Consider the following 16,266-nt stretch of genomic DNA (forward strand, 5'->3'; position numbering starts at 1 on the left):
AGTGCAGGACAGGACCCAGAGCTGACCCAGGGGTCAAGGTGGGGACTCGGCAAGGTCTAGGTCCCAACTCCCTGGAATCCTGGCCCATCCAAGGGGTCCGGGCCTCTCTCCACATTTCGTAACTACAAGCTCCTGCTGGGAAATGACCAGTACCTGGATCCAGGAAAAGGGAAAGCTAGAAGTCCTCACCTTTGCTCCCATGACTGCAATCTCTGCTGTAGGCCAGGCATAGTTGGTGTCACCACAAAGGTGCTTGGAGCTCATGACATCATAGGCACCACCATAGGCCTAGAACAAACCCAAATGCTGAATGTTAGAGCCTGAATCAGATCATACCCCTGAAAGACTCTAGGAAGCCAAGTGAAATGAGGACAAAAGGAAAAGCCCTCCTGAGCTACTGAAGGCCCAGTGTCTCTGAGGCTGGGAAGCCAGCGCAGAGAAAACACAGGCACAGTCCAGAGGCCTTTCACAACTAATGTTCACTGTCATTCCTGGCTCTTTCCCACTGATGCTCTCATTTCCCAGACGTGACCACCAACATATCTGCAGGGTGTGTCCACAGGGCTGTAAATGTTGCCTGAGCTCCAAAGATCTTTTTAAGGGTCAGCAAGGTGTACTCCTCTTCCCAGCCCCCCTGAAACTCTTGGCCAGACCTCCAACCATGGCCATGCTGCTAGAAGTGTGTGGGTTTACAGCCTCTGATACCAGCTCTTCTCACCTTCCTGGTGATGACTGTGACTTTGGGCACAGTTGCTTCAGCAAATGCGTAGAGAAGCTTGGCTCCATGCCGGATGATGCCCCCATATTCCTGTGCTGTGCCTATGTCATGAGGAAGAGTTACGAGATACAGAAGTCCTTACAAGGTATGCCTGTCACTCTCAGCTATGAGGTCTTCCCCTGCTCCCCAGAGGGCCAGGAGAGAGCCACTCACCCCCCACAGCCCCATCTTCCAGACACCTAGAATATGGAGAAGTCACAAATCCTTAGAGAATTTTACAAAACCTCCAAATTAAGTGGGTGCCTTACTGGGCAAAACTACCTCTCCTCGCCCCCCTCCTATCAATGACTTACCAGGCAGAAAGCCAGGAACATCAACAAAAGTGATGAGTGGAATATTGAATGCATCACAGAATCGGACAAAACGAGCCCCTTTCACAGATGAATTAATATCCAAACATCCTAGAATGAGAGAGATTATCCATGCTGAGCTTCTGGGCAATTCCCAGCTCTACCCCCAACGGGAATGTGCCCTCAGCAACCATTCAGAGCTGATTTCTATGGAGGCACCAAAGTCTCCTCACCAGGGAATGTAAAGGGAAATCCTTACACTCGAGGAAAGACAGGAGAACCCACCGGGCAGTGGCCAAAGAGGGTCCAAGAGTGGACCCTCAGGCTCTCTTGCCGGGAGCACAGTCTATTGCAGGCAGCTAGACTCTGCCTCATTAACTGAGGTTTATGTACCCACCTGGGGTACAGCCTGACTTGTCCCCATGGAACCAGTAGTGAGAGGTATCATTCAAGAGCTGCTGTTAGAGACTCCTGATAGCCTGGAATAAGATTCACCAGTTTAGCTATGTGCCCTTGAGAAATGACTTTACCTTTCTGAGCCTGAGGTTCATCACCTGCAAAGTTGGGATGTTACTACCTCCTACCATAGTTTCAAGGATTTAAGGAGGTGGTATCTGTAATGTGTGCAGAGTAAGAGTTCAGTTACTAATATGTCTCCTCTCCTAGAATAGTTCCCAACATACTGTATGAGGCCAACATTCCCCTAATACCACAACAAGATTAGGACATCGTAAAAGAAGAATGCAGACCAAACAAAATCCCTCACGAACACAGATGCAAAAATCCCCAAGATATTATGAAATCAAACACTGATGCATTCTAAGTGGGGTTTATCCCAAGAAGTCAAGGCTGATCTAATATGTGAAAAAACCAACAAAATTACTAAATAGAGGAGAAAAACCCTATAGGCTTTTCTTTCTCAACAGACAAAACACATCTGACAATTCAATACTCAATCATAATTCAAAACAAGCAGTAAACTAGGAATACAATGGAACTTTCATAATCTGACAGAGTATCTACAAAAAAGCTTATACACTCATTGATAAGAATAAATAAATTCCTAAATGATCTATACCAGTACTGGCCAAAAGAATTTTCTATAATTATGGAAATGTTCTCTGGCTGTGCTATTTGACATGATAGCCACTTAAAGCTATTAAGCACTTGAAAAACAGCTAGCACAAATGAGAAACTAAGTCTCTAATTGCATTCAATTTTAATTGTCTATACTATTTAATTATCTTGAAGTTTACTAAGCTCTCATACTGAACAGATCTAGATTTTCAAGCAATTAGTACCAAAATCATAGGCATTCTCTTACAGAAACTGATAGGCAGATTCTAAAATTCATATGGTAATACATAGGAAACAGAATAAACAGTTTTGTTTTGTTTTTTTAATTGGAAAACTTATACTAGTTGACTTCAAGACTTTCTTACAAAGCAGGATTTCTGAACCTCAGGGCCATCTGTATTTTGGGCTGGGTAATTCTTTGTTGTGGGGGGTTGTCTTGTGTGCACAAGATGTTTAGCATCATCTCTGGCCTCCACCCACTAGATGCCAGTAGCACTCACTCCCCTACAACCCACACCTGTGACAAACAAAACGGTTTCCAACATTGTCAAGTGTCCCCAGGATCCTGAAACTGCCCCAAGCTGATAACTATAAAGCTACAGTAATCAAGACAGTATGGCACAGGCATCAAAGTAGACAAAATGGTAATGGATACATTGTGAAGAAATGGACCCACACAACTGATTTCAGACCAGGTATCAAACCAATTCGCTGTGGAAAGAAAGTCTTTTTAACAAATGGTGATGGAACACTTAACTGTCTATATGGGGGGGAGGGGGAACATGAAAGTAGACTATTTCACTCTATAAACTATATACAAAAATTAATTCAAAATAGATCATAGGTCTTAACATAAAACCCAGAACTACAAAGCTAGCCAATGATATCGGACTATCTTTGTTTGCAACATTGTCATAGGCAAAGATTGTTTGGAAAGGACACAAAAAGTTCTAATCATAAATAAAAAACACTGATAAATGGGACTTCATCACATGTTTAAAAATATGTGAGTCAAAAGACACAATTTATTGAAGAAGTCACAAATCAGGAAAAAAATATATTTGCAATATGCGTATCTGACAAGACTCCCATCCAAAATATATAAAGAATGCTAGAAACAAAAAGAACTCAAAAAGAAAAATTGGCAAAACTTCCCTCTTACTAAATGCATTTTTTGAGAGGACAGAAATGTTCCGTATCTTGTTTTGGATGGTGATAACAAGGTTGTATACTACTGTCAAATTATCAAAACCTATTAAAATGAGCATTTGAAACCTGTGCATTTTATTGTGTGTAAATTGTAACTCAATAAAAATGTTTTAAATCTCCCCTCTTTCCTCTCTCCTCAAAATCTATGTTAATGACCTGAAATAAAAAATCTGAGTGATAAGTCCCAGAATAAAAACAATTCTAAATTAAGAAACTTCAAAAAGTATCCAGAAGCTATACTTAAACTGAAAAGCAAGATGGGCACCGACAACCAGAACATGATGGAATCACTGGGGAAATCAACACAGGAATGGAAAACCTGCAGCCCGAGTGGCCATGGGACGGGCTCCAGGACCAGAGGCCAGGTCTTAGCATCTGAGGCCTCGTCCCAGAACTAGACTGAGCGCCTGGAACCCAGAGAGAGCCCAGTGAGCACTGGCTAATTCCTGTAAGAAAAAATGAGACCTAGAACAGAAGCCCCCTATGTAAGCCTCTGAAGCTGTCTTTTAGTAACAGGGAATGATTAAGTCCATAAAATGCATGAAGCTTTTTTTCAAAAAAGCAGTAATCTACTGAACTTCCATAACTTGCCACTCCATAAACATAACAAAGAATTTCTAAGAAAAGGGGAAGTCAAGGAACCACCATGGAATCAAGCGTTCAGGCTCCAGCCAGGTTGGGCAGTGGGACGGACATCCTAGATATCTATAGATACACTTTCCAGGACAAGCCAAGCAGTTTCTTAAAAAGTGGGGTTGTCAAAGTCAACCTGTGCTGCAGGCCATCAGGACCCACAGAGGTAGTCATGGGATGAGAAAGATCTTGAAGCAGACACAAGAAATCATGTGAAGTCCATGCCAGTGACTGACACAGCTCAAAGGAGAAACTAAAAGGATGTATCAACAGTTAAGAATTTACTGGAGGAACAAAATGCATTTTCAGTGTGTGTGAATTCCTGACTTTTAAACACTTTTTCTCAACAACAAAATGGGGGGGAAGTCAGCTCCAAACTCCTACCCTCCAACAAAAACATCACAAAAGAATCAGAAACCCTGGAACAAGTGAAGGTTTACCAACCACCAAGAGAAAGTCAAATCAAGAAACAGGCAACTTAAAAATAGTAGGAAAGCTTTGTGACATTCTTAATTACACCTGCCCCACTCTCTCCCTAGTTCTAGAGGGAATAAAGAGTCAGTCACAAATTATCACATAGGTGTGTTCTAATTTGTCTATCTTGTCAGATACGCATATTGCAGGGATTTTCATCCCTGCTTTACCTAACATGGAGCTCACCAGGCCAGAAAGTGGCAGACATTGCTCAAAAACAAAGAACAACCTGCAGATGCTTGAGACTGCCTAAGGCCTAGGAGGAAAGAACCAGGGAGAGAGATTCTTTAGAAAATTAGGGCAGTCAAGAACACCTGTGTACACAGGGCATTTCAGAAAGACACAGATATGCCTAGGACCAGATGCATGCTCAGAAAAGACCCAGGAAAAGGGAATTAGAAAATATCTTGAGAGGAATGAAAATGAAAATACTTTACAAAACAAATAACCTAAGAAGACCTTAAGTTTTAACAGTGGGCTGACCCCTAAGTTCAGTTTAAGTCTGGCCAAGTGTTGAAGAGGAGCCCCAGCACAGGGCCAATTCTCAAAGACTAGATGAGGTACTTTCTTGTTTGCCTGTTTTAGTAGCTGGTATTCAAGGATATCTCTGTCAAAACACTAGCTGGACACAAGCTAAGGCAAAGAAACTTCCATGACCACCTACAGCAAGGAATATAGTCTGCAAAAATAATTGGAAAACGGCACTAGACGATGGCTATTACAGCATTCAGTGATCAACAACAAAACCTAGAAAAGGGAGAGAATATGATTTCCAGGATCAACACCTCATAATATTCAAATGTCCAGTTTTCAACAAAAAAATAACAAGGCTTACAAAGAAACAGGAAAAAAGCCGCTCAAGTGAAGAAAATTAACTGACAGAATCTGTCCCTAAGGAAGCCCAGACACTGAACTTATTAGACAAAGACTTTAAAATAATGGTCTTGGGGGCAACTTGGTGCTTCATTTGGTTAAGCGCCAACTTTGGCTCAGGTCATGATCTCATAGTCTGTGGGTTCGAGCCCTGAATCGGGCTGTGTGCTGACAGCTCAGAGCCTGGAGCCTGCTTTGGACTCTGTGTCTCCCTCTCTCTCTGCCTCCCCCCCTCAAAAATAAACATTATAAAGATTTTTATAGGGGTGCCTGGATGAATCAGTTGATTAAACATCCAACTCTTGATCTCGGCTCAGGTCATGATCTTATGGTTTGTGAGTTCAAGCCCCACATCAGGCTCTGTGTTGACAGTTCAGCGCCTGGAGCCTGCTTCGGATTCTGTGTCTCCGTCTCTCTGCCTCTACCCCATTTGTGCTCTCTCTCTCTCAAAAATGAACATTAAAAAACTTTTTTTAAATTTGTAAGTAAACAAATGAAAAAATACCCAAAGATTTGAAATGAACTTCTATGTACAGCCTGGTACACAGAAGTACCATCAGAGTCAAAGTGCACATGAGCTGGTAATAATAACTTCAGATATAAGGCCAATGTCCATTTTTTTAGAATAGGAGAGTCACACTAGAGCTTCCCTAAACTATTCCTGACAGTGTAGTGTGCATTAAATCAAATAGCTTTGGGGCGCCTGGGTGGGTCAGTTGGTTGAGCATCTGCCTTCGGCTCAGGTCATGATCTCACGGTCCATGAGTTCGAGCCCCGTGTCGGGCTCTGTGCTGACAGCTCAGAGCCTGGAGCCTGCTTCAGATCCTATGTCTCCCTCTCTCTCTGCTCCTCCCCTGCTCACATGCTGTCTCTCTCTCAAAAAGAAATAAAGATTAAAAAAAAAATTTAAATCAAATAGCTTAACAGTTTTGTCTAAAAGCATCAATAATGTCAGTTATAAGCTAAGAAGTCACATCTCAAAGCCATCGTCATCCTCTGTCTTCAGAATTATTCTAATCGTTTATACATCAGGTCTGTTCCATCTTAAACCAACAGACAGATAAACAAAACCAATGAAAGGAACCAGTGATTGAGTCCAACAGCAAAACCATTTAACCTCAGTTTCCCTCTAGCTTAGTCACCCACTGTCTCTTTGTTTAGAGTGAAATATCTGATAACAGTGCTCTCTAAAGTGAAATGTTAAGAATCAGAGAAAACTAAGTGTGGAGTGCATGGAAACTCTGTGCTATCTAGAAATTTTGTTATAAATCTAAAACAACTCTAAAACAAAAAGTTTATTTAAAAAAAATTTTAAATAACTATCTTAAAGATGGTCAAAGAAAAAAAGAAAAACATGAACAAAGAACTTTAAAAATCATGAAAACAATGTATGAACAAAATGAGAATACCAATAAAGAGAAAGAAATTATAAAAAGGAACCAAACAAATTCTGTGGCTGAAAACTACCATAAATGATATAAAAAATTCACTACAGGGGTTCAAGAGTAGATTTGAGAAAATAGAAGACACGATTGGGAAACTTGAAGATAGTTTATATTATTACCCAGTCTTAACAAAAAGAAAAGAAAAAATGAAGTGAACAGAAACTACAGATCTACGAAATACCATCACTTGAACCAATATTTGCAGCAAGGCAATACCACAGGGAGGAGAAAAAGGGACAGAGATTATCTGAATACATCCAAAAACTTCCCAAATTTAAGACATGAAGCAACAAATCAAAGAAACTAAGTAGAATAAACACAAACAGACCCCCACTGAAACAGATTATCATCGAATTATTAAAAGATAAAGACAGAATCTGGGGACACCTGGGTGGCCCAGTCAGTTAAGTGTCCAACTCTTGATTTCAGCTCAGGTCATGATCTCACGGTTCAGGTTTGAGCTCCACGTGGGCCTCCATACTGTCAGTGGGAAGCCTGTTGGAGATTCTCTCCCTCTGCCCCTCTTGCACTCATGCTCTTTCTCGCTCAAAATAAATAAACTTAAAAAAAAAAAAAAAAGGTAAAGACAGAATCTTGAAAGCAGCAAGAGAGAAGTGACTCACCATATACAAGAGATCCTCAATAAGATTATCAGTTGATTTCTGAGTAGAAAAACCACGGAGGCAGAAGACAATGGAATGATGTAAACCACTGAAAGAATAAAACTGTCAACCAAGGACTCTGTTTGGCAACCTGTCCTTGAAAAATGAGGGACAAATTAAGACATTCCCAGATAAACAAAAGCTGCAGAGTTCATTACCACTAGGCTTACCCTACGAGAAATATAAAAGAGAATCCTTCAGGTTGAAAGGAAAAAAAAAAAAATACTAGACAGTACCACACAAATTATGAAGAAATAAAGATTTCTAGTAAAGGTAACTACACAAGGAAACGTAAAACACAGGATATTTTTGATTTGTAAAACCATTTTTTCTTATGTGATTAAAAAAACAAATGCAGTCCAGAAAGTTTCACTGATGAATTCTACAAATTACAGCAATTCTCTACCATCTCTTTCAGAAAAACCAGAGGGAATACTTCCTAACTCATTCTGAGGCCAGCATTATGCTATTACCAAAACCAGACAAACACATTACTAGAAAACTACAGACCAATGACTCTCATGAACACAGATGCAAGAATCCCTAACAAAATAAAAGCAAATCAAACCCAGCAACGTTACTATATCAACAGGCTAAAGAAGAAAAGTTACATGAACACATCAGTAGATACAGAAAAGGGATTCACAAAATCCAACACTCAGTCATGATTAAAAACCCTCTGCAAACTAGGAATACAGGGCTGCTTTCTCAACTTGATAAAGAACATCTAACAAAAAATCTACAGCTAACATCACACATAATGATGAAAAACTAGAAGCTTTCCCACTAAGATCAGGCATAAGACAAAAATGTCCCCTCTCACCACTTTTCAAAACTGTACTGGGAGTCATACCTAATCCAATAAAGCAAGAAAATATACAAAAGGTACACAGACTGGGAAGGAAGAAATCAAACTGTCTTTGTTCACAGATGACATAATAATCTATGTAGAAAATCCTAAAGAATTGACAAAAACACTGCTGAAACTAATACGCAATTATAGCAAGGTTGCAGAATACAAAGTTAATATACAAAACTTAATAACTTTCCTATATACCAGCAGTGAATTTGAAACAAAGAACACAATACCATTTACATTAGCACCCGCCATTCAGAAAAAGAAATACACAGGCATAAAATAACAAAACACATTATAAAATCTATATGAGGAATGCTACACAACTCTGATGAACAAAATGGAAGAATTAAATAAATGGGGACATATTCCACGTTTATGGATAGGCAGACTCAATACTGTCAAGAGGGCAGGTATTTCCAACTTGATTTCTTAATTTAACACAATTCCAATCAAAATCCCAACAAGTTATTTTGTGGATGTTGACAAACTGATTCTAAAGTGTATTATGGAGATGCAAAAAAAACCCCAAAAAACAAAAAAACAAAAACAAACCTAGAACAGCCAACACAGTATTGAAGGACAAAACAGAGTTGAAGGACTGACAACACCTAGCCACGAGACTTGCTACAGTAATCAAGACATGTGGTACTGATGAAAAAAAACAAATAGACCAATGGAACAGAACAGCGAACCCAGAAATAGACCCCAAGAAATATCAACTGATCTTTGACAAAAAAACAAAGGCAATACAATGGAAGAGAGATTGTCTTTTCAACAAGTAGTGCTGGAACAACTGGACATCCACAAGCAAAAAAATTTAGACACAGACCTTACACATTTCATAAAACTAACTCAAAATGGATCCAGAGACCTAAATGTAAACCACAAAAGTGATAAACTTCTAGAAGATAACACAGGAGAAAACAAATAACCTTGGAATTGGTGGTAACTTTTTAGATACACTACCAAAGGTATGATCTATGAAAAAGAAATAATTGATAAGCTGACCTCATAATTAAAAACTTCTGTTCTGCAAAAGGCACTGTCTAGAGAAAGAGAAGACAACCATAGACTGGGAGAAAACATTTGCAAAATACACATCTGATAAAGGAACTGCTATCTAACATATACAAAGAACTCTTAAAACTCAACAATAAGAAAACAAACAGGAGCACCTGGGTGGCTCAGCTGGCTGAGTGTCCAACTTCAGCTCAGGTCATGATCTCACAGTTTGTGAGCTCAAGCCCCATGTCAGGCTGTCTGCTGTCAGCATGGAGCCCATTTCGGATCCTCTGTCCCCCAGTCTCTTTGCACCTCCCCCACTCACATTCTCTCTCTCTCTCTCTCTCACAATAAACATTGTAAGAAAAAAAATCTGATTAAAAAATAGACTAAAAACGGGCGGGCACTAAAGATCTGAGCAGACACCTCACCAAAGAAAACATACAGATGGCAAATAAACACATGGAAAGATACCCCATGTCATATGGCATCAGGGAAATGCAAATTAAAAGAAGATACTAGGTCTTTTGTCTGGACTGCTGACATGCCATCCAGACTGAGGAAGACCTGGAAACCTGGGAGTCATGTAAGCCACAGCAGCATCAGCAAGCACTGGAAGCACCCAGGAGGCTGGGGTAATGCTGGTGGCATGCATCATCACAGGATCAACTTTGACAAATATCATCCAGGTTACTTTGGAAAAGCGGGTATGAGGCATTACTACTTAAAAAGGAACCAGATATTCTACCCAACTGTCAACCTTGATTAAACTGTGGACCCTGGTCAGTCAACAGACACGGGTAATGCTGCCAAAAACAAGACTGGACTTGTTCCTATCATTGATGTGGTGCATTCATGCTACTACAAAGTTTTGGGAAAGGGAAAGCTCCCCAAACAGCCTGTCATCGTGAGGGCCAAATTCTTCAGTAGAATTGCTGAGGAGAAGGTTAAGGGTGTGTGTGTGTGGGGGGGGGGGGGGGGAGGGCACCTGTGTCCTGGTAGCTTGAAGCCACATGGAGGGAGATTCATTAAATACTTACAAGTGAAGTGAAAAACAAAAAAAAAAAAAGATCCCACTACACACCTATTAGAATGGCCAAAATCCAGAACACTGACAACACCAAATCCAGACAAGGATGTGGAGCAGCAGGAACTGTAACTCCTTGCTGGCAGGAATGCAAAATGGTACAGCAACTCTGGAAGACAGTTTGGCAGTTTCTTACAAACTACACATACTCATACTATGCAAGCCAGCAAGCATACTCCATGGCATTTACCCAAATGAGCTGAAAACTTATGTCCACACAAAAACCTGCACACAGACATTTACAGCAGCTTTACTCATAATTGCCAAAACTTAGAAGCAACCACAATGTCCTTCAGGAGGTGAACAGATAAGTGAACTGTGTGGTATACCCAGGCAATGGAATATTACTCAACACTAAAAAGAAATGAGCTATCAAGCCATGAGAAAACATGTAGGAAGCTTAAATGCATATTACTAAGTGCAAGAAGCTGATCTCGAAGGGCTACATACTCTAACTCCAACTATATGATATTCTAGAAAAAGTAAAACTATGGGAGGGGTACAAGGATCAGTAGTTGCCAGAGGTTACTAGGTTATCAGGGTTGGGAGAAAGGAATGATGAACAAGTGGAACGCTTAGGACTTTTAAGGCAGTGAAACCATTTTTTATGATGCTGCAATGGTGGGTTACATACTATACACTTATCATACCCAGAGAATATATAACACCAAGAGTGAACCCTAATGTGAATACAGACCTAAGGCAATTATGGTGTGTCCATGTACATTCATCAATTGTAACAAATATACTACTCTGGTTCAGGATATTCACAGTGAAGTAAGCTGTGTATGTGTGATAGAGTATTATGGGAACTCTGCAGTTTTCACTTAATTTTGCTCTGAAACTTAAAGAGCTCCAAAAAATAAAATTTATTTTACCAAAGGGATTATATACCATGACCAACTCAGATATACTCCAATAAAGCAAAAGTGGTTCAATGTAGAAAAAAATCAAACAATACACCACATTAATAGAATGAAGGACAAAAACTACATGATCATTTCAAATGTTGCAGAAAAGGTATACAAATCTATCAACCTTTCATAAAAAAAAAAAAGTACTCAGAAAACTAGGAATGGAAGGAAATTTTCTCACCATGATGAAGGCATTTACGAAAAACCCACAGCTAACATCATATTCAGTGGTCAAAGACAAAGTTCTTCCCCTAAGATCAGGAACAAAATAAGGATGCCTGCTTTCACCAATGCTATTCAATAATGTGCTAGATGTTCTAGCCAAAGCAACTAGACAAGAAAAAAATAATAAAAAGTATCCAAATTGGAGATGAAGAAGTAAACACTATTTGCAAAAAACATGATCCACAAGAAAGCTCATAAAGCTAATAAGCTCAGCAAAGTTGCAGGTTCCATGATCAACAAACAAAAATCAGTTGTGTTGTCATCTTTCCATATACTAATAATGAACATTCCAAAAAGAAAATTGAGAAAGCAATTCCATTTGCAATAGTATCTAAAAGAATAAAATACATAAAAGTAAATTTAACCAAGAGGTGAAAGACTTATACACTAAAAACTATAAGACACTGCCAAAAGAATTAAAAGACCAAAATAAATGGAAAGATACCTGAAGTGATCTGCAGATTCTATGCAATCTCTATCAAAACCTCAACATCCTTTTTTGCAGAAATGGAAACACCAATCCTCAAATTCATTTGGAATTGCAAGGAGCCCCAAAAGTCAAAAGAATCTTTACAAGGAACATGAGAGGACACACATTTACCGATATTAAAACTTACTACACAAAGCTGCAGTAATCAAAACCAGCATGTGAATAAACATAAACAGACCACTTAAATAGTATTAAGAGTCCAGAAAAAAACCCATACATCTACAGCCCCTTGATTTTTGAGAAGGACGCCAAGTCTATTCAATAGGGAAAGAACAATCTATTCAACAAATGGTGTTGGGATAACTAAATTTCTACACGCAAAAGAATCAAAAGTTGAGCCCTTAATGCACACCATATATAAAAATTTACTCAAAATTGGTCAAACCTAAATGTAAAAGCTACAAGCATAAAATTCCTAAAAGAAAACACAGGGAGGGGCTTCATGATGTTGGATTTGTCAACAGGTACTCCGCCAAACACAAACAAATTGTATATTGGACTTCATCAAATTTTAAAACTTCTGTGCATCAAATGACATTATCAAGAAAGTGAAAAGACAACCTACAGAATGGGAAAAAATACATGCAAATCACATAGATGATAAAGGCCTAATAAATATCCAGAATATAAAGCACTCATACAACTCAACAAAAAACAATTAAAAATGCACAAAGGAATTGAATAGATATTTCTCCAAAGAAGATATACAAATGGCCAATAAGCACATGAAAAGATGCTCAACATCACTAATTATTAGGGAAATTTAAATGAAAACCATAATGAGAAAATATTCCACACCCCATTACGATAGCTATTATCAAAACATACCTGAAAATAACAAGTTCAAGCGACAGTGTAAAGTAAGTGGAACCCTCATGCATTGCTACTGAGAAAACAGTGCAGCCACTGTGAAAAACAGTATGATGTTTCTTAAAAACAAAAACAAAAACATAAAATTACTATATGACTCAATAATTCCACTGCTAGGTGTATACCCAAAAGAACTGAAAACGGGGATTCAAACAGATACTTGTATACCAATGTTTACTGCAGTATTATTCACAATAGCCAAAAGGTGGAAACAACCCAAGTGTCCATCACAGATGAATGAGTAAACAAAATGTGGTATATACATACAATGGAATATTACTTAGCCATGAAAGTTAAAATAAAGTTCTTTTTTTTAAATTTTTTTTTTCAACGTTTATTTATTTTTGGGACAGAGAGAGACAAAGCATGAACGGGGGAGGGGCAGAGAGAGAGGGAGACACAGAATCGGAAACAGGCTCCAGCCTCTGAGCCATCAGCCCAGAGCCTGACGCGGGGCTCGAACCCACGGACTGCGAGATCGTGACCTGGCTGAAGTCGGACGCTTAACCGACTGTGCCACCCAGGCGCCCCGAAAATAAAGTTCTGATACATGCTACAACATAGATGAACCTTGAAAACATATGCTAAGTAAAAGGAACCAGACACTAAAGGACAATTACTATATTATTCCACTTACATGGAATATCTATAATAGGTAAATTCATAGAGAGGAGACTTAGATTACCAAGGACTCAGGGGTAGGGTGGAAAGGGAGTCATTTCTACTTGAAAAATTTTTGGAAGACAGTGGTAATGGCAGCACATGGTATGAATGTAATTAATGCCACTACATTATACACTTAAAAATAGTTAAAATGACAAACTTTGTTATACACATGTTTTACCATGATAAAAAAAAATTAAAAAAAAACCAACTTTTTTTCTAAAGAAAAGGAAAAATTGCCATGACAGACATAAAAGATAAGTCTGGGTCAGTAAGGGAGTGCATATTTCTCCTATACAGTATTCAAAACAAACCTACACAGGAAATAGGAGGAAAGCAGTGTCTATAGTCCCCATCCCACACCTCCAGCCACACCCAGGGCACAACCACAGAAGAGTGCCCCTGACCTGGCTGTAGCTCAGCTCTGGCCATGTCACTGGAAGACACAGGAAGATGCTGTACCTGATACCACTGAAGACAATGGATTTAAAACTACGAATAAGACACCAACACCCCCACCCTCACTGAACTCATAGTTTAGGGGTGAGACATGAATCTAACTAGGGGAGACAGAAAGCAGACCTCTGAAAATGTAAAAACCATCTTAAGCTGAAGAAAGTTGTCTATAAACCCTTAAAAAATAAAATTATGAGAGAAGCATTGTGAGTTATGAACAATTAAAAAAGACCTTTTTTTTTTTTTTTTTTTTTTTTTTTGAGAGAGAGAAGTGCTCACAAGAGTGCATGGGTAGGGGCAGAGAGAGTGGAAGAGAGAGGAGCTCAAAGCAGGGCTCAATCCCACAAACAGTTGAGATCATGACCTGAGCAGAAATTAAGAGTCAGATGCTTCATCAACTGAGCCATCCAGGCGCCCCAAGAAGAGAGCTTTTACAACAACATTTCCCTGAGTTTTTTCTCTGGCCATGGAGACTCATCTGAGGAAAAGGCAGAAGGCAGACACCACACCCCGCAGCCATGGCCCCCAACTGCCACCTGAGGTTTGTGAGAGCCTCTTGTACCTACCTGAAGCCACCTTAGGTTGGTTGCCAACAATTCCAACAGTCCTCCCGTTCATTCTTGCAAAACCAACAATGATGTTCTTGGCATAATTGGGCATGATCTCAAAAAATTCTCGCTCGTCGACAACCTGCAGGGATAAATTTACACCTGAGCTCAAAATGATAAAGAGCCAGATACAACATTACAGAATGACAGACACAGTACAGAACGACCGAGCTGGATAGCCCCGACCCCACCGCAGTTTCTCCAAGTACAAAGGACTGGGGGCAGTGGCAGCACCCATTCCCTGCTGGAGGGGAAACCCTCTTGCACACTGCTGGGGAAGATATACCAGCACAGCCTTTTTTAAGGGTTCTATTTGAATTTGGCATTATTTTACTCTTTCACCTTATTTAGAAATCATTTCAAACTTAACATAAAAATTTCCAGAATAGTAAAAAAATAAAATAAAAAGTATATATCCAGATTCTCCATTTCTTAACATTTTACCACATATGCTTTGTCATTCCCTATCCCTCCCACCTACCTCCCCTTTCTCTATGTATTTATATATACACACCTCTCTCTACATATGTACATATATATGAATTTTCTCAACTATCTGACAATAAGTTATAGACATGATGCCTCTTTACCTCTAGATACCTCAGTATGCATCTCCCAAGAACAAGAACATTCTCATAACTACAATCAGATTGCCAAAATCAGGAAACTAGTAACACCACTACTATCTATTACAAAACCTTATTCAAATTTTGCCAGTTATTGCAATAATATCCTTTACAGCAACAACAGTCTGGTTCTAGAGCCTAACCTGAGAGCACGATGTGCTTGCAATGGTCTGTCTCTGTCTTCGGCCAGCATCATGATCCCAGGGCCGTGGGATCAAGCCCCAAGTGGGGCTCCATGCTGAGCCAGAAGGCTGCTTGGGATTCTCTCTCTCCCTCTGTCCCTCTTCCCCACTCCCTTCCTCACTCCCTTCCCCTTCCCTCTCTCTCTCAAAACAAAAACAAGAAGCTGTCCCAGAGGACAGAGCTAGGAAATCCACAAATACACACACACACACACACACACACACACACACACACACACATTTCTGAAAGTAGTAAGAAAATGCTCGGTTCATACTAATGACCGCAATTCTAGATTCCCCCTTACAGTAGACATCAGACTCCCATTATCTTCCAAATGGACTTATTGATTCCTCAAATATTGAGAAACTGGTGTCAGAACTGCTACCCCATATGACTGCCAAAAAAAACACACTAAAATTCAGTACTTTACAACTATTTGTTACTGGACTAAAGATACATAGTCAAAATACCATGTTCAAAAGTCATTCATTTGAAATATGGGTTAATTTGTTTTTATCTTAAAGGTTTTCCCTCGGTCTTGATTTTAACATGTAAACATTAATATAATTTAATGTCACTCCCCATCCTTTCTCCCCTATTTCCATCCATCCTGCCATTATTTTCTGATTTATGTCTCATGTGTGCAATATAGAAATGAGCAAATACATGTATTTGTTTCGTTTTGTGTTTGTTTTGGAAAACAAATCATTTTAATTTCCAATTCTATCATAAATGGAAAGTGACCTACTACACACAGATACTGTTTAGCACTTCAGGTTTCCTCACTTAACAATATATCCCGAGAATCACTCCCTATCAGTTCACAGAGATCATGCTCACTT

The 16,266-nt window shown here is 39.4% G+C and overlaps 1 protein-coding gene and 1 pseudogene across 3 annotated transcripts in view; one reads left to right on the top strand and one right to left on the bottom strand.

The window, feature by feature from the left end:
* PCCB (propionyl-CoA carboxylase subunit beta) overlaps positions 1–16,266 on the bottom strand; it is a 96,922-nt gene that overhangs the window by 2,129 nt on the left and 78,527 nt on the right. For all 3 annotated transcript variants that reach the window (XM_015074286.3, XM_027061796.2, XM_015074295.3), the window contains 4 exons: positions 14,574–14,697; positions 1,072–1,179; positions 719–819; positions 190–288 (listed from right to left, as the gene is read on the bottom strand). In XM_015074286.3, coding sequence (XP_014929772.2) covers positions 190–288; positions 719–819; positions 1,072–1,179; positions 14,574–14,697 — 432 coding nt within the window. The remainder of the gene's footprint in view (positions 1–189; positions 289–718; positions 820–1,071; positions 1,180–14,573; positions 14,698–16,266) is intronic.
* On the top strand, positions 9,847–12,163 carry LOC113599994 (60S ribosomal protein L27a-like; annotated as a pseudogene).

This window comes from Acinonyx jubatus, chromosome C2 (assembly GCF_027475565.1).
Source record: "Acinonyx jubatus isolate Ajub_Pintada_27869175 chromosome C2, VMU_Ajub_asm_v1.0, whole genome shotgun sequence".
In the NCBI taxonomy this organism is placed as follows: domain Eukaryota; kingdom Metazoa; phylum Chordata; class Mammalia; order Carnivora; family Felidae; genus Acinonyx; species Acinonyx jubatus.